Below are 16,165 nucleotides of genomic sequence, written 5' to 3' on the forward strand. Positions count from 1 at the left end.
AACAGACTGGTTCCAAATAGGAAAAGGAGTACGTCAAGGCTGTATATTGTCACCCTGCTTATTTAACTTATATGTAGAGTACATCATGAGAAATGCTGGGCTGGAAGAAGCACAAGCTGGAATCAAGATTGCCGGGAGAAAGAGCAATAACCTCAGATATGCAGATGACACCATCCTTATGGCAGAAAGTGAAGAAAAATGAAAGAGCCACTTGATGAAAGTGAAAGAGGAGAGTGATAAAGTTGGCTTAAAGCTCAACATTCAGAAAACTAAGATCATGGCATGTGGTCCCATCACTTCATGGCAAATAGATGGGGAAACAGTGGCTGACTTTATTTTGGGGGGGTCCAAAATCACTGCAGATGGTGATTGCAGCCATGAAATTAAAAGACACTTGCTCCTTGGAGGGAAAGTTATGACCAACCTAGACAGGATGTTAAAAAGCAGAGCCATTACTTTGCCAACAAAGGTCCAACTAGTGAAGGCTATGGTTTTTACATTAGTTATGTATAGGTGTGAGAGTTCGACTATAAAGAAAGCTGAGCGCTGAAGAATTGATGCTTTTGAACTGTGGTGTTGGAGAAGACTCTTGAGAGTCCCTTGGATGGCAGGGAGATCCAACCAGTCTATTCTAAAGGAGATCAGTCCTGAGTGTTCATTGAAAGAACTGCTCTTGAAGCTGAAACTCCAATACTTTGGCCACCTGATGCGAAGAACTGACTCATTTGAAAAGGCTGGGGAAAGATTGAGGGCAGGAAGAGAAGGGGACAACAAAGGATGAGATTGTTGGATGGCATCACCGACTCGATAGACATGAGTTTGGGTAAACTCTGGCAGTTGGTGATGGACAGGGAGGCCTGCCACGCTGTAGTCCATGGGCTTGCAAAGAGTCAGACATGACTAAATGACTGAACTGAACTGACTGATACGCAGAAGATCCTAAAGATGTTATTAGAAAACTTCTAGAACTCATCAGTGAATTTGGCAAAGTTGCAGGTTACAAAATAAACACACAGAAATCTCTTGTATACATATATACCAACAATGAAAGCTCAAAAAGAGAAATTAAGAAAACAATCCCATTTACCACCACATCAAAAAATACCTAGGAATAAACCTACCTAATGAAGCAAATGACCTCTTCTCATAAAACCATAAGATGCTGCTGAAAGAAATCAAAGATGACACAGATGAAAATATTTACTATATTCTTGGATTGGAAGAATCAATATTGTAATGATTATACTACTCAAAACAACCTATAGATTCCATGCAATACCTATGGCATTTTTTCAGAAAAACAGAACAACAACAAAAAAAGGCAAATTTTGAATGAAGACACAAAAGACCCAAAGAGCCAAGAAAATATTGAAGAAGAAAAACAGAGCCAGAAGAAATCGTCTCCCTGACTTCAGACTATACTATAAAGCTACAGTCATCAATATAGTATGGTAGTGGTGCAAAAATAGAAATATAGATCAATGGAACAGGACAGCAAGTCGAGATAAATCCACATACCTATGGCCAACTAATCTGTGACAAAGGAGGCAAGAACACACAATTGAGAAAAGACAGTCTCTTCAGTAACTGGTGCTGGGAAAACTGGGCAATTACATGTAAAAGAATGAAATTAGAACACTCTCTATACCAAAAATAAACTGAAAATAGATTAAGACCTAAATGTAAGGCTAGATAGTATGAAACTCTTAGAGGAAAACAGGACGAACACTCTCTGACATATATTTCAGCAATATATTTTTTTGATAGACCTCCTAGAGTAATGAAAATATAAACAAAAATAATTTTTAAATAATTAATTAAACTTAAAAGCTTTTGCATAGCAAGGGAAACCATAAGCAAAATGAAACGATATCCCACAGAATGGGAGAAAATCTTTCCAAATGAAGCAGCTAACAAGGGGTTAATCTCCAAAATATGCAAATACCTCATGGAGCTCAATATCAAAAAAGCAAACAAACCAATGAAAAAATGGGCAGAAGATCTGAAAAATAAAATTTCTTCAGAAAAGATATACAGATGGCTAGAAAGCACATGAAAACATACTTAACATCACCAACTATCAGAAAAATGTGAATCAAAACTACAATGAGATATCACCTCCCACTAATCAGAAAGACCATCATCAAAAACTACAAACAAATGCTGGAGAGATTATGGAGAAAAGGGAACCCTCTTACACTGTTGGTGGGAATGTAAATTGGTACAACTACTATGGAAAACAGTATAGAGGTTCCTCCAAAGAAACTAAAAGTTGCTATATGATCTGGAATCCCACTTATGGGCATATGTCTTGCGAAAACCATATTTCAAAAAGATACAAGCAACCCAATATTCATTGCTGCAGTATTTACAATAGCCAAGACATCAAAGCAACCTCAACATTCACCAACAGAAAAAACGATAAAGGAGATAGATATGGTTCATATAGACAACAGAATATTATTCAGCCATAAAATGAATGAAATAAATCCTTTTGCAGCTGCATGCATGGACCTAGAGATTGTCTTACTGAGTAAAGTCAGAATAAGAAAGACAAATATTTTATGATATCACTCATTTGTGGAATCTTAAAAATGGTACAAACTAACTTATTTACAAAATAGAAATAGAGTTACGGATGTAGAAAACAAACCTATAGTTACAAGGGGGTTAGAGAAGGAGGAAAAAATCAGGAGATTGGGATCAACATATACACACTATTACATATAAGATCATTAATAAGGACCTACTGTATAGCACAGGGAACTCTGCTCAGTACTCTCTAATGGCATATATGGGAAAAGAACCTAAAAAAGAGTGGGCATATGCTTACATGTAACTGATTAACTTGGTTGTACACCTGAAACTAACAAGTAGAAATCAACTATACTCTAATAAAAAAAAAAAAATACAGACAGCACACAGAAGGTTATAGGACAAAAGTTTGAGAAATGTTAATAATGTGCATATGAACAAAAAGGTTATATTTGGAGTCATGGGTCAGCAAAATTTTAATATTCCAAATTCCACTTTTCAAGCTAAAAAGACATTACTTCCTATTTTGTTGTTCTTTTTTTTTTTTTTTTTTTTTGGCTCCTATTGTTCAAAGGGGATAGTAATGCAAGAGGCTGGTTACTCTTTACCCAAACCAGGAAAATGATACCTGTGCTTTATTTTGGATGTTCTTTGGAAATTCCCGTTTCTGCTCAGTTTATACCCAGTTTTTCTTTGTGCACTTAGAAAATGGCTTTAAAAAACTAGGACTTGAAAAGTATGAGTCTAAAAAGAAAAGAAAAGAAAAGAAAAGTATGAGTCTGCAAGCAAGGCTGTATTCTAATATAGAGAATCAGTCCTTAAAATCCCGTCTTTTCCGTTTACCAGTTCTTACTCAAGCGGCCTCCCTTAAATCTTTACAGTGAGAGATTAGAGCAGTGTTCTCCAGAAAGTATAAGGCAGGTCTGCATAGCTGAGGGAAGACTGACCACCCTTCCCTGGATTTGGGGTGTGGGCTTCTGGTAACTCAGACTGTAAAGAACCCGCCTAACAATGCAGGAGACGTTAAGAGATGTGGGTTCGATCCCTGGGTCAGGAAGATCCCCTGGAGAAGGGAATGGCTACCCATTCCAGTATTCGTGCCTGGAGAATCCCATGGACAGAGGAGCCTGGGAGGCTACAGTCCATGGGGTTGCAAAGAATCAGACACGGCTGAGCTACTACGCACAGCATAGCACAGATCCACTCCTGTCTACCTTCCCAGTCCTAATGAAGCGTGAAAGTGCACGTTTACATAATGCTTATGTCCTGCACTGGCATTCATAAAAAATTTAAAAAAAAAAACCAGAAAGCTTCCAAAATGTTAAGGCTTTGATCAGGAGCAAGAAGAACATTTAAGTTGGATAGTGAGACTATTATAAGATTAAAATGAGATGCACCGTAATTCAATGCAGGATACAGGATGCTTGGGGCTGGTGCACTGGGATGACCCAGAGGGATGATATGGGGAGGGAGGTGGGAGGGGGGTTCAGGATTGGGAACACGTGTACACCTGTGGCAGATTCATGTTGATGTATGGCAAAACCAATACAATAATTTAAAGTAAAAAAGGAATTATAACTCAGAAAAATGATCACTCCCAAATATCAGTAGTGCCAAGTTGAGAAACCCTGATCTCAGTTAGTTGATTAAGAACAGCTGAAATAAATGTATTGATTGTGGTGAAGTGCTGTTTTGAAGAAGTTGCCTTTAAAATCTTCAGGTTATATTACAGATGAGCCTGAAAAATATGTTCATCAGATACCATGTTCTTCATCCTATTGATTTTTTCTCGGCACATTAAAGGGCATTATAAAAACCAAACAATATAATAATAAAATAAATACATTCAATTAGGAAAATAGAGAAAAACTTTAGAAAAAAGAGGAATTTGTGTGACTGAGAGCATTATGAAAATACAAATAAAATGTATCATTAGTCAAAATCTTAACAGACATGTGTGGATAGTAATCAAGGGCATATAATTTACTGATTACTATACTGACCATGTATAGACATCTGGTGTTATTACAGCTCTTTTAGAGAAGACTTGAAAAATTACAAAGCCCTAGCAATACTAGGGTTGAGATAGAAGCCCGCTAAGGTCAGTGTGAAGGTAGGGAGACTGTCCACATTTTAAGATCACTGAGTCAGTCTGAATGCTCTCATCTTGCATCCTCCCCACTCCCCACTCCCCTTCAAAAGCAGAGTGAATACATTAAAAAGTAGTAAAAGTAGTAAACGATCATCTTAGGATTGTAGACTTTTAGCCTAGAAGCCTTAAAATGATTTAATCATCCCATATTCACCAACATCATTCCTGACAGATTAACTTCACAGATTTTCATGTGAAAAGACGAATTCTGTGATCCAGAGCGTGGAGAAGACACTATTCTCCCACTACCTGATTCCCCTTAGTAAACTAAACATACATTTAGGTTATCAACAAAGAAAGGCATCAATAGGAGAAAAAATGTTTTTGAAAACATGTGATCTTTTACATTAGTATCAAATAATTACACTGACAAAAAAATTCTCTTACAGTTTTTTAATAATTTTTTAAAGCATTCCAAAGGAGACTAGAACATACTGCAGTCTTTCAGGAAGTAAGTATCTATCTGGCCCTGTAGGGGGTCATGTCCATTAGTGTATTAATAGCTTCGAAGAGAGCTACAATTAAACAAGCATTGCACTTCCGTTAGAGCAGTGTTTCTCTCAGCACCGCTTTTGACCACCCTCTCCACCCAACTCCAGGAAAGCGAAAGTGCATCAAAGGCAGAGCCTTTACCAGCTGAGCTACCAGGGAAGCCCAGGAGTGAATTTAGTTCTATTGAATAGCAATAGACTATTAAACAGTCTTCCATTCAGACTTCAGCAAGCCACCTTGAAGATGTAAAGGACAACCATTTATTTTTTCTCATTTCTTTTCATGTAGCAACAAGACCACTTGAAGGAGGAAGCAAGTGATGGGAGAGGGCTATTGGAAACATTTGTGTAAGGTTGTAAAACTTGAAAGTAGCTCCAATATGACCCAACAATCCCACTCCTGGGCATATACCCAGAGAAAACCATGACTCAGAAAGATACACACACCCCCAATATTCGTTGCAGCACTATTTACAATAGCAAAGACACAGAAGCAACCTAGATGTCCATGCATGGATAAGAGGATTATGATACATATATACAAGAGAATATTAATCATAAAGGAACAAAATTGAGCCAGTTGTCCTGAGTGGATGAACCTAGAGTCTGTCATACAGAGTGAAGTAAGTCAGGAAGGAAAGGATATCATATGTTAACGTGTATATGTAGAAGACTCTTGAGAGTCCCTTGGACTGCAAGGAGATCAAACCAGTCAATCCTAAAGGACATCAGTCCTGAATATTCATTGGAAGAACTGATGCTGAAGCTGAAGTTCCAATTATTTGGCCACCTGATGTGAAGAACTGACTCACTGGAAAAGACCCTGATGCTGCTAAAGATCGAAGGCAGGAGAAGGGGACAACAGAGGATGAGAAGATTGGATGGCATCACTAACTTGATGGACATGAGTTTAAGCAAACTCCAAGAGTTGGTGATGGACAGGGAGGCCTGGCGTGCTGCAGTCCATGGGGTTTGCAAAGAGTCAGGCATGACTGAGGACTAAGCTAAACATGTATATATGGAATCTAGAGGGGCTTCCCCTGACTCCATGGTAAAGCATCTACCTTTAATGCAGGAAATGTGGGTTCGATCCCTGGGTCAGGAAGACTCCCCTGGAGGAGGGCTTGGTAACCCAGTTCAGTTTTCTTGCCTGAAGAATCCCATGGATAGAGGATAACCCTGGCAGATGACAGTCTGTAGGGTTGCACAGAGTCAGACACAACTGAAGGGATTTAGCATGCATGCATGGACTCTAGAAAAACAGTATTGATGAACTTATTTGTGGGGCAGAAATAGAGACGAAGATGAAGATAATGGATTTGTGGACACTGTGGGGAAAGGAAGGAGAGGGTAAGATGAATTGAGAGAGCAGCAATGATATATACACCCTGCAATGTATAAAATAGATAGCTAGTGAGACGCTGCTGTATAGCACAGGGGCCTCAGCTCAGGGCTCTGTGATGACGTAGAGGGGTGGGATGGAGGTAGTGGCAGGGAAGCCCAGGAGGGAGGGGATATGTATATACATACAGCTGATTCGCTTTTTTGTACAGCAGAAACTAACATAACATTGAAAAGCAATTATCCTCCAATAACAAAGAAGGAAGGTAGCTGCAGCCTCGCTCATACACACGGATGCATGGAGACTAGCCCACCTGACACGCCTGCAGTGAGGGGTGCTGTGTCATGCAGTCCATTGACCGAAAGCATTCACTGAACAGGTCTGATGCAGATTCTTGCTGTTCAGGCATTTTCTGCTCAAGGCACAGTAATACCAGGGTGGAAGATGGAAATGGGAACAAAGAACAGACCTAAAAACAAACACAAACACACACACCAAATGTGGCTCCCATAACAAGACAGAGTTTTAGAAATAAATGGAATAAGGATATACTTTGCAAAGGTATATATAGAGAGATCAAACATACTCCGTGGTTCCCACGGTTCCCAGGATGACGATGACTAAAATTTCCCTTACTGTTACTGCTATTTTGACCATTTTGATGGCTTTCATTCTAAAAAGGAATGCCACTTTCTTTCATAACACAGAAAAATTAATGTATTTCTAGAGACTTAAACTCTGGTTAACAATGGAAATAATCTGTCAGCAAATTGTTTTCCTTACATGATTCTAGGAACAAGTTAGGCAGGTTTCTAAGAGCCACAGCTGAGTCAGACTAGAAAAAGAAACCCTTCTGGGGCATCCCAGGCTAAGTCTCACCTAGTCCAAAACATCGTTGAGGGCTTTTATGAATTTGAGTAAGGGCCACATGCTCAGGGCAAATGCAGCCCTGCTCTGGAGTACACAGCTTGCGGAACAGACTGGGCTGGAATTAGCCCCGAGGTTCTGCTGCATCAGTGTGTCCTGTGCGGCAGAACACCTGGATACCTTTACACAGCAGCCCTGAGCTTTCTTCATGAAAGCAAGCAACTGGGCATCAGAAGAACCCACGAAGCACTGAGGGAAGGAGGTTTCATGAAACAGGACTTTAAGAAAGTGTTGGAGAATCTTTACTTGTCAAAGACACCCCTGAAATTCTTGAACCAAATTCTAATCTGTGGGTGGAAGAGATAAGAGTAAAGATCAACCCACTGTTAGCTCAGCCCTGCCATACAGATGGGGCAGAAGGAAAAAGTATCATGTGGGCTGGGCTGCCAAAGTGGCATGTAACAGAAGTGGCATCTGTCTGTTTAAACACCTATGATGTGCACATCAGTCTCCCAGACTCCTGCAGAGTAAAACACAGAAGCAAAATATAGTCCCTCCTCTCAAGATTTTAACACCTTGTTGAGATAGAAAAGCAAGGAAGAAGAGAAGAAACTGGAGCGTGAACAAAGCTTCACTGCTCTCTTACCTGTCTTCAAAAATTAGCCTTCGGCTCATGTGGATACACTTGGTGAGCTCTGTTTGATAACACACAATACATTTCTGCTGATGTAAGCTCTTATTTATGGGATTGGGATACACAGCAAGTTCCTACTGGATAGCACAGGGAACTGTATTCAGTATCCTATGAGAAACCATAATGTGAAAGAATATTCTAAACTGTGTACATTTATATATAACTGAATCACTTTGCTGTACAGCAGAAATTAACACTACATTGTAAATCAACTACACTTCAATTAAAAAATAGTTTTCTGTATCCTGGATATATAATAGGGAATCATAGATTTATTGACTGAGTTTGTGATGGATCTTATGGGAGTTCTGGAAGGACAGAATTACTCAAGGGATTTCTTGGGGAGCTAAAACATAAGCCAAATATTGAAGAATACATTCCATAAACATAGGAAATATTACCTGTCTAGATATATTTGTATATTTAAAACTTTGCAATTAGAGGTATTCTTGATCTATTCGCCAAGATATTTAATATGAACAAGCTGCAAATATATATCAGCATGAAAGTGGCAGACTTTGACATGCTTCTAAGCCCACTGTGTCTTGACAACTTCCTTGATGATTCTTACATTGAGAGACCTTGGTAGCTTGTAAAGAGTGCTCACTGGAAAGGTCACCGAGGGGATTTCAAAATGGCTCTGGTGTAATGACCACACCTCCTCCATTGTTTTCACAGACCATAAACAAGACTGAAGAATGTCCGTCTGAAACGCTGCCTTGAATGAAGAAACTTCATTAAACAAGAAGTTGGCTTCCAGTTTTGCACAGGCGTCGATGGAATGCTGTTTTGCTTGTGTTTTTAATTTTCTACTTTACCCAATGAAAACAACGTGTTTTTACGTGCTGTGCAAATGGTTCTTTCATGTGGTCTGACAGTTTATTTTTGCATCATTTTTTTTAATTAAAGAAAACAATCCCAGAAGAGGACAACAACTACCACAAACAAATAAAGCAAAACATGGAAGGTTGACATTCACGTGGAAGAACATTTGAATTCAGAATTTATCTGAAGGTGTAGATAGATTTTTTTTTTTTTAAACAGGAAATCTGATGTCAAGAGGTGGGCAAGCAGAAATGGAAACAAATTGTCTTCCTCAGTAATTAAGCTACTCTTTCTTTTTCCCTTCTTGTTTAAATCTAGTGGGTTGGGTTTTTTTTATTTTATTTTTTCTTAGAAATATTTAGGTAAGGTTTATCTTGAATCTTAATTGCCTTAATTTTAAGGACGTCAAAGGCTCTCGAGGCAAGCTGTCAACGTCTTGTTAAAACCAAGAAAGAATGGAAATATTGTACCAGTTTCCACTGGTACAGAAGTCTAAGACTATGAGTTTTTAGGGTGGAAAAAAAACTGTACAGTTTTAAAGAAAATGTTTTTCTTCATTTGAAGAAAATTTGCTGATAAAAGAAACCATGGCAACTGCAAGAATTGGGGAAATGCTGGGACTTCTCATGAACTTTGTCTTAAGTGTTGAATTGTTCTAGAAGGCTAAAACATTTTAAGGTAAAGTTATTAATGTTGGTTTAAAAACAACTGCATTAGAAATAATGCGTGTTTGGGGGGCAGAATGCAGACTTTTTTAATTTCCAAAGCGTGATCGCTAGCAAAATCATTAGTGCTTTTTATCTGCAGTCTTTTTTATGAGCTTTACAAACTTTTTAGTCAGCTTTGCTTGTCACATTGCAAAATCTAGCTTAAGAGCATTAAAAAAAAAAACTTAAGTAGATAGGAGCTTATTGTCAAAAAGTGCAAAAAAGAAAAAAAAAACACACAAAAAAAACCAACAAAAAAAGCAATAGATAGAGAAATTGTTGACAATTTCTGTAGTCTTTCCTAGTTGTGATCAAATTCAGCCTATGGATGGCCTGTTTTATACCAAAGATGAAGTGGCACCCTGTTGCAGTCCAGAAGATAGAGGTTGCTTTTCTTTTTTTCTCTTTTCTTTTTTAAAATTTTATTTGACCTACATGGCCGGACCAGTTCTTTGTTTGTTTAAACTACCTTCCACTGGTGTTTTACATACTGCAAAAAAAATTTTGTTTTTATTTTAAATGTATATTTGTGGATAGTAGAAGCTTGTTCCTGTGGTCAGCAATATTAGCGCCAAGAGTTCTGGATTCCAACCAATAGAGCCAAATGGCTTTAAATTCCATGTGCTTTTCTGGTTCTTTCCTAGTGCTCTTGAATCATGAAGTCTGTATCGATGGCCACCAATGAGCTAACACACTTCTTTAACAGGTTGAAATTTCATTATGTGAATTTTGGACTCAAGATACTTCCTGAACTGGTCTGAAAGATCACTTGTTGAAAAAGCTCAGTGATGCTCTGTTGAGTGGTGAGTGGTCTCCTGAAAAGGCCTTGTGCAGTATGTGGGACAGTAGCCTTCCTTCTGAATTCCTGCACCTCTAGATTTTGTCTTCTTGCCTCAGTCTTTGTCATCATCTACCATGAATAGCCACCTTGACTCTGCATTTGGGGAGGGGGTATCTTTTTTGTGTGCGTGCCTCATTTCATTGGATTTTCATATCCTGGTATCGTCAGAAGAAAGACAAGATAGACTTTTTAATTTCAGTTTAACTCTCTGAGGCAAATAGGACCAATAAGATTGAGGATTCTTATTAGTGGACTTCAGGTAAGCTTTTAATGCTAGTTGACAATCAAGAAATATGACTTATATGAATAAGAACCCAAATAATTAGATTTGATCGATTCTTAAAGCCAAAGGAGATATATGTTACATTGAGAATGATGCAAAACTTTGTCTAAAATGAATTAAATTGACTTACCAAACACTTCTGCATATTTGACTCATAAAATCTATGTTCAACCTGTACAGTTTTACCTGAAATGAAAGACAGTGGAACTCTGTTAATTGAACCATGCACTAGAATGGCTTTCTAATGGCTGATTAGAATCAATAGTTGAAACTCTTTTCACAAAGTGACAGGAACCTGTGTTAGTCCAGAAGGAAGAGGCACTATAAAAGAAAACAGGGTAGGCATTGAAAAACTAACGTATGAAAAGGTAAATCATATTCCCATTAGGTCAACATGAATAATGAGTTTGACTCATACAATTCATCAACATTATACTATGTTTGATCTATCAACAAAGGTCTAGTGTTAAAATATACCTAATTCTCTTATTTGAAAATCCCATGAATTGAAAGTTCTTATCTAGAGAGTGATTCCATATCTTTGTGGTCCAACTAGATTCAAAAATTTAGCCAACGCAGTGTAGCATGTGCTACAAAGAAACTGCAGCTGGTCACAGCCATCCCTATGGTTTCCCATGCTTTAGAAAGAATACTAAACTTTTGTTTTGTTCCATTCTTCAGCTTCTTGTGTATGTTAAGGATGGCATTTTCTCTTTGAAAAATGGGCCCCCGAGTTACAGGGGGATGAGCAAACCTGTATAGGAGCTGTCCTTTTGGTTTCTCTTCTTCAGTCTCTGAACTCTGTGTATAAATAAGGATTATCCTGGGCATAATTCATTTAAATATGAAATCAACATACTTCCTTTGTCTTCTGTCAAAAAAATAAATCAAAACGTAATGTGATACCAAGAAAGTCTCATTTCCACAATCAACAATGAGGCTAAGAGGTAGCTACCATGTGGCTGATGAATGTGCCTAGGTAACTTCCTGTTTCTACTCAAAACTACTGCTTTATTTATACATTCAACAACATTTTTTTCAACCATAAAATTTCAGTAATCTCAATTTTTTAAGCCACTTCAGGCAAAAGAAAATGACTTGCCATCTTATGTGTCCATCTGTGCTTTATGTTTGGATTTTTTTTTAATATTATGCCATAACGTATCTTATTTTAAATCAAAAAGAAGGAAAAAGTGGCACATGTTCAAATTTGCATATATCATCTCTAAAGTTTATCACCTAAAAATTAATTTTAAGAATCAAGCCCAGGAAAAAAATAAATACATCAATAGGTAGGCAGCATTACATTGTATGAAAAGTAAAACAAACCAAAACATGTGTTCAATATACACTGACATCAGAATCCTAATTTAATCAATAGTACAGGTTATGGAGATTTTAACCCAATTTAGGACTACCATCATTTTTTAGAGTATTCTGGTTCACTATACTTCAAGCATTGATTCAGATTTTCAATGTATCCTCTCATCCGCAATTGCCAAGACTTAGCCTAAGTGTCAGTGAGCAAAGTAAAACCACAATCCAAATGGGATAAACGTTATTTCCTCCAAACTCTGGTTCCGTGGTCAGTGGAGAAGCGGGTATTCTTTTGATAAGGAGGAGGTATTGTTAAGGAAGTCTGCATGGTGACTGGAATCTCCTCAGAGCATGACCACATCTTCTGAAGTCATCAGGCACCATAGGTAACACTTGCAGGGTGGAAGACTGTCCTTCAACATGGGCATGTCTTAAATATTGCAAGTTACATGCTATTCTGTCAATATTAAAACCTTTGACCCAGCTGTGGTTTGGTCAGGGTTAGTTTGTTTCCCTGGTAGTTTCGACCCCTCGAATGTTGTGCCATGCTTCACCACTTCAATCAGCTCTCCTGTGACCTTAACAGATCTGCTGCATTTGACAGCATATGTGATACACTTCCACCCCCTCTTAATGAAAAACTACATGATGTTAAAAGCGCCTATGTCAGAGACGGAAAGCCCTAGGAGGAGGCTAGATAGAACATGAGGTTCGCTGAACCTACAGAATCCATTAACTGCTTGAAAAACTTTTATAATCATTTTTAATCTATGGATAAGAAAATAAAAGTACTTAGTTTTTCTAATTCTATTTGAATAATTGGGGTGTCTATTATACACATATGGGCTTCCCAGGTAGCCCTGGTGGTAAAGAACCTGCCTGCCAATGCAGGTAGACATAAGAGGTACAGGTTTGATCCCTAGGTTAGGAAGATCCCCTGGAGGAGGGCACAGCCACCCACTCCAGGATTCTTGCCTAGAGAATCTCATGGACAGAGGAGCCCGGTCGGCAACAGTCCATAGGGCCACACAGAGTCAGCACGACTGAAGTGACTTAGCGTGCACGCGCGCGCACACACACACACACACACACACACACACACACACACACACACACCCCTACCCCTTATGTCTTTCACAGTGGCCTAAAATTCCCATTAATGAAAGCTGAGATCTTACTAGGACCTTTGAAGTCTTCTTTCTGCTTGAGGAAAAGTTTCAGTGGACCGTCTAGACAGATGATAACCTTAGTAGAGGACTGAAAAGACGCTTGACAATTGAGTCTCATTCTTGAGTGCAGGAACCACTGCAAGACAAGCTGATAAGCAGGGAGACATTTTTAAGTGGGTTTCAGTGATAAATGTTTTTATATGATATGAAATCAAATGAAAGGATATTTATATAGGTATATAGTGACATGTGGCACATTGGAGGAACCACACTTCATAGTCAAATCTAAACATGTCATAGAACCCCGATCTCTATTACCTTGTCCTCGGTAAAAGAGTAAGAATTAAATTTTGATTTCCATGTAATCGAAAAACATGACTGGCAGGCTTCAAAATTCTGAGCTCGCTGGGACTGACAGCCCCTCATTCCAATTTAAAGGACTGATGGGGTTGACACCCTTCCTGTGACAGACTAATAATGAGATTCCAGTAATGAATCCATTTGTTTTGCAAATGACACCCACCATGGCATAGGAAGACAGCCGAGTCTAACTCAGACTGAACATTTCTTAGCAAATATTCTGAAACATGACGTTGGTCCCTTAATCCACGTGTTCTTGGTCATGGCCGTCCCTTGTGGAATACAGAGAGTTCAGGAAAGTACAGAAGCTGAGAACAAAATCCCTGAGTGGCCCAAACAATCTTTTTTGATGTAAGGCAGGGAAGCTCAGCCCAGATTGGTGATTTCTGGTTTTTTACCCCCAACGTATATGCTAACTGTCACGTAAAAAGAAAAAAAAAAAAAGATGGATAGCTTCTCCTTGTTTATGTCTCTTCATTTCTGGGAGGGAAAATAATGATTTCAGAATAGCACTGTCTATGCGGCAGTTCTAAGGCTGGAGCAGGCTGAGGCGGGTCTTGGAGCTGCTGGAAGAACCACTAGGCCACTGGGTCCACCTTTTCAATCCATTGTATTCCCTCCAGTTAGTGACTGCCCTGAAGCCCCAGTCCTGCAGAAGTACAATCACTCCCAGGTTTTGAAGGGCTAATCATTTACTTTCGTGCACCTAGTTTATCTTCTCTTTCCAACTATTAGGACTTCTCTTTCCTTCTATTAGAATTTCACCCTGAGGATGGAAAACAAAAAACATTTGGAAGTAAAATTCAAATCTATTTTGTTTCTTGTTAAGGATTGATTTATTGAAGCAGTTTTGAAGTCATTGGTAAAATGAATGTCAGTGCATTACATACTGTGAGTTTTTAATATCCATAATGTCCCTTTCCCATCCACTGCAAACAATTGCAAGCTGGCTCTATGCTTGCAGAACATAAACGGAAAAAGTATAGCAAAGAATTTGGCTTTCCTCAAATGAAAGCTATTTTGATTTTGTTCACTATTGAAATTTGAACCAGTAGAACAGCTCAACTCAAAATTGAGTTTTGGGAATATAGTAATAGCTCTTGGTTAAATATGCACTTTTATCCCCATCTTACATCTTTGACCAAAAAATTGCATCATTTTATAATTTTTTGACTTTGTGTTACCACATTAAGGCTGAATGACCTTGAAATTCCATTGGATTTTGTAAAAAAAAAAAAAATTATTTCAAATTTAAATAATACCCAAAGTGTGACTTCAGTGTTATGCTTGGTATTGTTAACCCTCTAATCTTATTAAGAAAGATGCTCTGTCCTCCTCCCCAAATTAGGTTATTTCTTCATATGTGAAACAGGAGTTATTCCATGTTTTAAAACAGGAAAAATATTTCACAGAGATACTTGAAAAACTTTTCTCCATTCTGGGAATTAATGCTTCCATTTATTTAAAAAGAAGAATATAATTGGAATCTTAATTTTAAAAATATATATGTAAACGTGTACTTGCTATGAAATACTCAGTTTCTAAAAAGGGAGAAAAAGGGACACAGCTTCTTTTAAAACTGTTGTTTCAGGCCATATCTGATGTCATAGAACTTCTGAAACATCATTCAATTCTGAATTTTATTTAAGAGCATTTTGTACTGCTGTCTTTGACTGTCATGGAAAATTCTGTAATTGAACAGTGTTTCTGGTTTTATTTTTAACTTTTTCATCTGTACCACAGTCAAATTAGCTACCATTTTCCCTGTTCCTTGAGCTTTCTGTAGATCAGTGGATGTTAGGTTTAAACTTCTGTTTTCTTTGATGAAGCTTTCAATAAAAAATGAAAATAAAATCAACCAAGCAGGGCTGTTGTGTTTTTCTTCAAGCTTAGTGGGAGGAACAGTGTCTATATTTAATTGGCTTCCTACAAAATGTATCCAAAAAAAGAACCCTCCCTGGTAACAAAATGTGAAAGAGGGACCACTGTGCTCATGCAAAGGAGCCTGTTTAGGAGTTTTGGGGGTGTGGACCACTTAGGTCTCCCTGGGACCTCATACATTCTTTCTCATTTTTATGCATAAGAATTTAGAGATCATCAGCTTCTAACTCTAACACATGTGTAACATCTACCAATAATGCTTTCTTTAAAGGGATGCTGACAAAGAGAATGTTTAGCTGCAGTCCAAAATTAGTAAAGTGAAAAGTAATACATTTCAGACTTAATCTCACAAGGTTTAATTATTTCTGGATTTTTTTTTATAAAGGAGCATCTTTTTCAATAATAATGAAAATCTCTCTCAGCTATCAAAAGGCCATCTTTGTGTTTAAATTCTTAGAAACAGAGGGAGCAGTCTTCCCCCCTGGATTCTTTCTCCTGCCTTTAGGAAGCTGCAGGTTACCACTGTGACAAAGCAGTCACCTGGTGGAACTGCTGTGTTGGTCTCCAGTCGATTCCATATCCAAATCCTAGATTGGGAACAGAAGCATAATGTGAGGGATGGGTATAATAGCAAAGGCCACCACTACCTGGGCTGAGCCTTCGCCATGTGCCAGAAACTGCCAGGGGCCCCCACACTTTAG

At 38.2% G+C, this 16,165-nt stretch overlaps 1 protein-coding gene across 10 annotated transcripts in view; it reads left to right on the plus strand.

Moving 5' to 3' along the window:
* RBMS3 (RNA binding motif single stranded interacting protein 3) overlaps positions 1 to 15,441 on the plus strand; it is an 816,868-nt gene extending 801,427 nt beyond the window's left edge. For 8 of the 10 annotated variants that reach the window (XM_004018199.6, XM_015102101.4, XM_042235770.2 and 5 more), the window contains one exon: positions 8,760 to 15,441. In XM_004018199.6, the coding sequence (XP_004018248.3) occupies positions 8,760 to 8,766 (7 nt within the window). In that variant the 3' untranslated portion in view covers positions 8,767 to 15,441. The other 2 variants (XM_015102103.4, XM_015102104.4) reach the window with 1 other exon arrangement.
* The last annotated feature ends 724 nt before the right edge of the window (positions 15,442 to 16,165 follow it).

This window comes from Ovis aries, chromosome 19 (genome assembly GCF_016772045.2).
Source record: "Ovis aries strain OAR_USU_Benz2616 breed Rambouillet chromosome 19, ARS-UI_Ramb_v3.0, whole genome shotgun sequence".
Lineage (NCBI taxonomy): Eukaryota > Metazoa > Chordata > Mammalia > Artiodactyla > Bovidae > Ovis > Ovis aries.